At 46.2% G+C, this 9,090-nt stretch overlaps 1 protein-coding gene across 1 annotated transcript; it reads right to left on the reverse strand.

The window, feature by feature from the left end:
* Positions 1-724: 724 nt before the first annotated feature.
* On the reverse strand, positions 725-7,392 carry riok3 (RIO kinase 3 (yeast)). The gene is made up of 13 exons (XM_004080817.5): positions 7,013-7,392; positions 5,860-5,975; positions 5,631-5,773; positions 5,426-5,533; positions 5,230-5,339; positions 4,104-4,247; positions 3,906-4,033; positions 3,581-3,763; positions 3,315-3,474; positions 1,670-1,750; positions 1,462-1,551; positions 1,254-1,361; positions 725-1,173 (listed from the first exon to the last, which is right to left on the reverse strand). Exons 1-13 carry the CDS (start codon positions 7,046-7,048, stop codon positions 1,060-1,062), a joined length of 1,521 nt encoding a protein of 506 aa, XP_004080865.1. The 5' UTR covers positions 7,049-7,392; the 3' UTR covers positions 725-1,059.
* Positions 7,393-9,090: the final 1,698 nt, after the last annotated feature.

The raw sequence follows: 9,090 nt of genomic DNA on the forward strand, positions 1-9,090 counted from the left end.
TCTGAATGTCGTGTTGCTGCCACAGAAATGAAATTTCCCCATTGTGGGATTAATAAAGTCATCTATCACAAAGAACCAAGTCTTTCCAGAAAAAGAATTCAAATACTTATTTTCCTCTGTAACCCTTGTGCTATCCTGGGAACTGTAACATTGGGAGTTGGGTCATCTAGACCCACTAGACAGTGCTCTGAACCTTTTTTCTTCAATGATTTGTGATCTTCACTGGTGTCCATGGATTACATGAAATCTTTCCACCTTTATCCACCTTTGTCATGGTAGGGAGAACACGTCAATGGAAGGGTGGGGTCATCTAAGATAGAACAAGGGTTAAAGTCCTTTTCTTGATGTTCTGATTTTCTCTCACTTTTGATGAACTGACCATCAGGATGACAGACTGTAGTTCTTTTCAAGTTGGTAGACAAAATCAGCAAAGGATCAGATAATCATATCCTCCTCTGTAGACGTTTTTTTCTTAAAGTAAATGTTCAAAATGCAATTTAAAATATTTTTAGTGACGCTGGAACTTCAGCGTTTTTGCTCTTCGGGTGGATCCAAAGGCTGATTGATGGTGAGGAGAAGAGCTCAGGTGGATCTCTTCCCGAACATTCATGTTTCAGACATTTGAGACGTTTCAGAGTTTTTGCAGTCATGAAACCTAAAGCTCCAGAGGTCAAATGAGGTCAGCTGAAGGCAGGAACGTTCAGTAAAGACCAGAGGAGACGGCTGCCATTGTCAGGATTTTATTTCGGCCTTGTTGCCTCTGACCCACAAACAAGCAAAAGCACCACTCAACTCTGAGGAGAACCACTGGAAGCTTCTGAGCCTCCTGCAGACGCGTCCTCAGAACCGGGGGGTGGAGCTCTGCTGGCGTGGACAAAAACACCAGAAGAAGCAGAAGGAAACTGCGAGCTGCACCTGAAAAAACCCCTCCCCATCTGCCTTTTCAGCGAGGCGGTGGGAGGGTTTAGTGGGGCAGGTGGGACGTCCTGGAGGAGTCTTCCTCCACCGGAGTCCAGACAGCTTTCAACACGGCGGGTCTCACAGAGAACCGGCTTCACGTTAGTCGTCGGCATCGACTTTTAACGGGGGGCCGCCGTCCTCCAAAGACACGGGGAACGTCTTCCTCCCCCGCTTCTGCACGTGGTCCTCGTTCCTCTTCTCCAGAGCCACGATCTGTCAGAAAGAGGCAACACCGCCACCATGAGGCTGAACTGCAAACTACACAGGCGCTTTTCTGACTTCCCAACAATCACCTGTGCCATGAACTCATCCTCGGCGCCGATGGGAATGTTGAGCCCAGACACGGCGTTGAAGAGCTCATGGACGCCAAAGGCCTCGCTCACCCCTTTCTTCTGGAAGAACTGATGAGAAAAACATCAAAGACCCCATACAGTGACTGAACACTTCCCGAAAGAAGCGAGGAACCCCTCATGGTTTTCTCATTTGGTTTCTTCTGGTTACCGTGGAAACATTCCTGCAGTCTCGAAAGAGGAACTCCAGGCCGTGGGGGTGGGTCGGCTCCACAGACTGACTGACGTCGATCAGCCACACCTGCAGCGACAGAACAGAGGATCAGAGACCAGCAGGACTTCAGAAGACGAGCAGCTTCCTGGAGGAAGTCAATCTGTTTCCAGCAGGAAGTCCAGGGGCTTCCAGGAAGAAGTCGTACCTTTCCTTGGTGCCACAGAATGTTGTATTCGCTGAGGTCAGCGTGGACCAGGTGACACTCCCGATACATCTGCTGCATGAGCTGCACACAAAAGCATCGGTCAGCTGTTTCCGTGGAAACGGTACACACTTTTACCTGCAATAAAACTGTACAAAAGTTCAGTTGTTGGAGAAAATTGTGTTTAATATTTTCAATTTTATTGAAGAAATCTAAAATGTTTCTGCTGCTCAGCATTTAATAAAGCATAGTTCTGATGGAGTTTTGAATAAACAGTTTAAAATGTTGAAAACTTTATTGAACCTTTGCTGTTGTCAGAATTCTATAACAGTATTTTATTGAAGCATTTAGAGTTCTTCTATAGCTCTTTAGATACTGCTGTGGTTTTTGACAAGCATATGAATGTTTTTAGAGATTCATATTTGATTCTGCTAACGTGTGTAGGATTCCCATTAGCATTAGCTTTAGCATGGGAATGTTTCTGCTATCATTTGCAGGGTTTAGCATCAGGAACGGTCACTCAGGGGCTGACGCTCGTGTACGAATGCCGGCATTGTTGTTACGTTTCTTAAAGTCGTGTAAATCTGTCAGCTTCGTGTTTTTGGAGTTGAGCATTTGCACTTTTTTGTCTTTTGGTAGATGGGTTTAGCGTTTAGGAGGTGATTTTCTAAACACACAAATGTTTGTCTTCTTTTTTGACCTGATAGCATTTTTGGTTGAGTCTGGTTCTGCTGGATCAGGTTAACCCAGGGTTCTGCAACCTGAACCACTCAAAGAACCATTTGGATCAGTTTCCCACTGAGATGAAAGCACACAGAGCCACAACACTAGATGTGTTAGAAAAAAATCGTTTCGCCGATACATCACGATAGTTCATTTAGCAATACTTGTATTAATTCAAAATCCTGTCAGAATATTAATTTAATTATTTATTTGTATTCTTTATGAGAGTGATGTTTCATTTGATCGTTTGTGCATTTTCTACAACCTTAAATAGACTTCTCTGTCTGTCAAACAGCCAGAGTTAAGATGAGTGAGATGATGGAAACAAATTCACTTTGATGCAGACTCCTTTCTATTTATTTATTTATTTATATATTTTTATCCACTGAACCCAATAAATTATATTAATTTTATGGATGAGAGCTATTTTTCATAAGGAACCAGCTGTTAGTTTGTTGTGGGTCTGGACTCATCAGTGGTGAGTCTAAGCCCCGCCCCCGCCTCTACCTGTTCATTATTTTCCCCCGCGTGTTCTACACAGACAGCCTAACATACGGTCATCGTAGCAGCAAGGTGACAGTAGGGGCCCCCTGACGCAAATTTAATTAATTTTACGCGGAAATGGGTGGTTTTAGTCTAGGGGAATAAAATGATTTTTTTTTTTCTGGGCGCTCATGTGTCCCCTACGAGATCGCCACTGACTGTATTTCCAGACAACCTTTCCATCCCACAACAGACGCTGGTCGGCCTTCACAGCTACAGACACGCCCCCTCCACGCGTTCACACTGCTCTCTTCCTCCTGATGCTCGCACATCCTAACGGTGTTAAAGGCACCACGACAATCTTAAAACATGATAGTTAGCTCTTCAGGGTCTGCTTTTTGTGTGGGACCGGTGTGCGTTTACTTCCTGTCTGTGCACGTACATGCAGGACCTGGTGGTAGGCGGCCTTCATGTCATCTGGGCTCAACATGGCGTCTTTGAGTTTGGGAGCAGGGACATGGTCTTTTCCGATGAACGACATCACCAGGATGTGTTTCTTTAGCAGCACCACCTCTGGACAAGGGATCTCTGCACGCTTCATTCTGAGTGCACACACGCAGACACACACACACACACACGCAGACACAGACAGCTGAAAACCCTGAGGCGGTCCTGGATCACGGCGTGGGTTCTGGACAGTCCGGTTACCTGCTCAGGTTGTGCATCTCCTTCTCGGCCCACAGCCGGATGATCTTGCGCGGGTTGAGCTTGCTGAAGCGGTCTTTGAAGCGGTAGTCATCTTTGATGTAGCGGTCTCGGTTCTTGAACTCGTTCAGCGTGGTCTTGAACACCTTCAGAACCACCTCGTCTGGAACCGGCTGCTCCTCCAGACTGACCAAACACAAACCAACATTCGGTCGGGTCTCTGAGGTCAGCGAGACGCTCCAGGATGTTGGAAACCGCCAGCGTTGGACGTCTCCTCCGGATGCGGCGTTTCAGTGAAGCAACAGTCGAAGCCGGGTCGGCGCCTTACCTTCCTCCGTCGGCGTGGAAGACCACAGACTCTTTGCCGGTGCTGATGCAGCCGTTGATGTTTTCCAGCACGCCGGCGTTCACCATCTTGTACATGAGCAGTCGGGTGCGGGGGTCCACGGCTTGCTCCTGTGGAGACAGGAGCTGGTGAGTGGGCGGGGCCGGCTGGGAGCGCAGGCGGCCTGCAGCAGACACGTACGGCGGTGGAGTGCTCCTTCTTCTCGTGCAGCCGGGCGCTGCGGCGCTGCTCACTGTAGCAGTGCTGCTTCAGGGAGTTGAACACCTGGTTGGACAGCTTCAGGTCCATCCCCAGCCCGTCTCCCACCAGGACCTCTGGGGCGAACTGCAGAGCAGAACCAACAGAACCGCTTCCTCAGAAGACAGACCAAACACCGATTGTAACGTCAGAGGAACAATTTTTCTTTTCTGGAACGCCAAGACTAGACTGTCTTCGCTGGTCTCATTTTTCTACGTCTTTGAGCGAAAATTTTGCCCACACCATGTCATCAAAAACGCACCCACATCTGAACGCACCTGGTGCCCCTAGACACCTGGTATCCCTAAACACCTGTACCCCTAAGCACTGGTACCCCTAAGCACTGGTACCCCTAAGCACTGGTACCCCTAGACACCCGGTACCCCTAGGCGCTTGGTACCCCTAGACACCTGGTACCCCAAAACACCTGGTAACCTGTAGCACTGGTACCACTAGACACCTGGTACCCCTAGACACCGGTACCCCTAGGCACTGGTACCCCTTAGCACTGGTACCCCTAGACACCTGGTAATCCTTAAGCAAAGTGAACAACGCCCTGATGACATCACAGCGCGGAAAACAGTCAACTCAATAAATGAGGCCAAAGTCTCTTTTGGGGCTACAGAAATGGTTCAAAATGCACCACTGAAACTAAAGCACACGCGTGTAGTGGATATCCAAATGAAGCTGTGAAATTATTATGGGATGACAACAGAACTTCCATTTTGTGGCAAAAACTGAAAGCTCTCCAGGGAATTTCCATCTATTGCCTCTAACTCTTCGAGCATCTCTGTAGCAGCCGTTCAGGTCAAAAGGGGGTAATGGTGGCGGGTAACAGCTGCAATGTCACTTGCAGCACTAATCCTATTCTGTCCAATCAGTGTTGTTGCTGTGGGACCAGGGTTGACTATAAACTCTAAAGGCGTTTTAGTGTCTCCTGAGGTTGAGTATGTTGGCATTTGTTTGCAGATGCGTTCAGGGTCGCTGCAGTCGTTAGGCTAAAGCAGATCTGTGCCTCATCTACGTCTGCGGTTTCTGATGGAGAGCAGAGAAAGCGCCGAGGTCATACGTTGTCCATGCGCGCCGTGTTTTTGCGCCCGCAGGTCTCCTCGTCGTGTTTGGTGGTGATGTTCTTCCCCTTCCCTGTGAAGCCCTTCCTGGGCGTGGCCTGTGGCTTCTCTAAACATACAAAAACAAAAGAGGAAAGTTTGTGAACCCAGAAATGATCCTCCAGGACGCCGGACGAGGCATGGGGGGGGGTTTACCAGCTTTGTAGGGATCGTGTCTGGTGTCCTGCCAGTCCACCTCGTCCTCCGAGCTGTCGCTGTCCTCATAAGGATGGACCATGCGGTAATTTTCAAAGGAGATGGACACTACACAGAAGAAAGGTCAAACATCAGCGCTCCGGATCTCCAGGAGGGGGCAGTGGAGAGCACAGGTGTGATGAAGCAGAGGCCGTCTACCGCCGACCTTTGCTGTCTCCGTTGAACTTCCTCTCCTCGCGGCGCAGCTGATCGTCAAACTCGCGGTCGAACTGCAGCTGCAGCATCTGGGCCAGCATCAGGTCACTGTCGGTGTCGGGGGCGTCCTCCGACGGCAGATCAGCTGCAGGGCTGCGAGCCGAACCCGAAGGCAGCAGAACTTTGGGTCAAACATCCAGAACCAACAGGAGATATGATAAACGAGGAAGACGGCTCACTCTGAGAGCGAAGGCAGGACGTTGTTCTCTTCGTCCAGCTGCCGGGCCAGCTGCTCGCTCATCACCTCAGTCAGACAACAGGCCGGAGGGGCCGGCGCCACAGAACCCCACGGGCCCTAAACACAACACCAGACAATTCAGAGGTTCTCATGGCTTCTTCTGAGTGGGTTTCTGTTCCTGCTGGGGAACAAACTAAACATTTGAGGGCTTTTCTATCGGCAACAGTCGTTTCAGATCAGAAAACACAAGGAACCTTTATTTGGGGACATTTCGGGTCAAACGGTGCTGATGAAACAGCAGCAGAGGGGGAACACGTTCAGGCATGATGGCTCAATCAGCCGGCTCCATCCGGTGACCTCATGGTGAGTCACGACACTATCTTTACACACAGAGAGAGACCTTTGACTTTAACCACGACGCGTCACGTTCAGAGGCCGGCTGGGAAAAACAAGCAATGATTAAACACAAATGATCCACCTTCTGTCTAATATCAATATTAGCTGATAGTTTCCCGGCATTTCTCTTCAGCCTTGGCCTTAAAATAAGAATTTACAACAAAAAGAGTTTCACGAACACAAGATTTGATCTATTTGTCCGTCTAAAATAACAGTTTAAGATTGTTTAAAAGACTTAAAGACATGTCATGTTGATGTTTAAGTCTCCTCCGATCATCTTTCGTCTCCCCAGTGATCTTTGAATTATGAGGATGCCGTTTTGAGCTAAAATCAAAAAGCTTATGTCATTTTTAAGACATATTTTCTTAACATATATCTCACTTCTATGTTCAATCAACCCAGGAAAAGTTCAAACTTGCTCTTTTCACTCACTTTTTAAAAATCTCATTGGATTTTAATCATTTACACTTGTATTTCCAGCTACTTTAGCCTTTTTTGTTGCCGTTTTAAACCAGATTTATATATATTTTTTCTTTTTTTTCTTTCGGGTTTTGTCTTTTATCGGGGACGTGAACGCGCGTCCGCGCGCAGCGCAGCCTTTAGCTTTAGCCGGCATTAGCCCCGGCCGGGCTGTCCGGGTCACGCGCTCAGCTGTTGCTCACTAAAAAGGAACCGAACAGCCATGTTGGCTCACGCCAGCAGAATTCCCGGCCGCCTCGCGCCCCACAAACGAGCCGAACCGGGCGCGCGCCTCTTACCTTTGGTGTTCCTGTCGCGAGCGCTGCTTGATCCATGATGAGTAGACAGAATGTTACACTTTATCTGGAGAGAATGAATGGCGGCTAGCTGAACAAGAAGAGCTAACGTAAGCAAGTTCACACGTGAAATAAAAATAATTCAGAACAATTTGTTCCAGAGAAACCGCAACAAGGTCACGTGACACAAAGATAAAGTCTCGGCTTAAAATCGATTCTTAATAAAGAGTAAATGAGGAAATGTGACACACTGGCACTGAAATAAGGTGAAGTTAAAAAAGAACCTGACTATTTGGAGAAGAGCTTCACAGGGAAGTGACCTTTGAACGACAGGAAATACGTCATGAATTCCAGTGACGTTGCTTTCATAATAAAATAAAAAATGGACGGACCCGCTTTTACCTTTTATTTATGTATTTACTTTTTAACTAATACTATTTAATCGTTTTAAAAAATTACGTCAGGTGGACAAGTTGATTTCACAAAAACAGAATTCTTTGAATGTTTTAACTAAAGTAATGTTTTACAGGAAGTACTTTAAGCTCCAATGTAGAGTGTACCAATACTAATCACTGAGCATAAAAGTATGTAAGTATAGAAAGTATATAAGTTTTAATAATGCACTATTCTGGTTCAGTAAATTTTAAACATACTTGTTTGAAACGTTAATAGTTATTACTGATCATATAATCATGGATATATGATGCATAACAGTTCATATTTGTTTCACAACCATAATTCACAGTTTACACTCAGATGACTTTAAACCATCAAATATGAATTTATTCATAAAAATATAATCAGAGGGGAAAATAGCCATTTAAAGCAAAAATAGAAGCAGTTTGACAGAAAGACTAGCTACATAATTCATTCAAGCTCTTATTTTTAATCAGACCTGCAACAATCAGGTCTTTTCAAAGTTAATCCTCAAAATATAAAGTGACAATAAAGAAAAATAGAATCGTTAACAACTTCAAATAAAAATGCAAATGTTAATGTTCTTTCTAAGAATTTCTCCTAATCTATAACCCTTGTGCTATCTTAGATGACCCCACCCTTCCATTGACGTGTTCTCCCTACCATGACAAAGGTGGATAAAGGTAGAAAGATTTCATGTAATCCATGGACACCAGTGAAGATCACAAATCATTGAAGAAAAAAGGTTCAGAGCACTGTCTAGTGGGTCAAGATGACCCAACTCCCAATGATAAATTGACCAGGATAGCACAAGGGTTAAACTCCAGAGAACTTACTATTTGTCTGACACGATTTAGATTTCAGGAAATTCAAAGATACTCTACAACTGAACAATAAAAGTAAAGTAGGACTATGTGACTGCAGTTAGCAGAAAGGGAATAAATAAAAATAAAAAATACTGGTACTGACATTATGGCAAAGTACATTTACAGAGAAATAGAGAAAAAAATGACAACTCAAACTGTGAAGATGGAAAGTCGAAAAGGAAAATAAATGATAATTACATAAAGAAAAAACCTGGTTTCTAAGCCCCAAAAGTTTCTAACCACAACCGTGAAATGACTGATTTCAGTTTTAACCTTGTGAAGGACTTTGTTTGCTTGTGGATCAAAGACTGAGCCTCGCTCAGGAACACCTAAGAACACGAGAGAACTGAAGACAAACCGCTGACCGTCCTACACTGCCGACATGTCGCCACATTGACATCTACACCATGACAGAGGAACGCCTGTTGAAGTGAAGGATGGCGACTGAGGAGAAGTGACCCTGTGCAGGCCGGGGACAAAGAGACAAGAAACAAAACACTGACATTCTCCAGGTGGGACGTCCTGTGCCAGACTCCCCTGACGGCTGTGAAAGCAGGGGGTCCACCCGACTCTGGAATAAGGTTCTCAGGGTTCCACGGGTTCACAGAGACAAGCCCCCCGAAAGTAAATCGGGATGAAGAGGTTCCTGTGAGCAGTGAAACTGGTGTGAGACGTCCACATGCAGATCACACAGGGGGGAAGAGCGTTCTCTGCAGATCTGAGCATGAAATGAGAAGATGCAGGACGGCTGAAAGGAGAGGAATGAAGGCCGTGTGTCTGGGGGACGCGAGCAGGCTG

This window comes from Oryzias latipes, chromosome 20 (genome assembly GCF_053564925.1).
Source record: "Oryzias latipes strain Hd-rR chromosome 20, Olatipes_Hd-rR_3.1".
In the NCBI taxonomy this organism is placed as follows: domain Eukaryota; kingdom Metazoa; phylum Chordata; class Actinopteri; order Beloniformes; family Adrianichthyidae; genus Oryzias; species Oryzias latipes.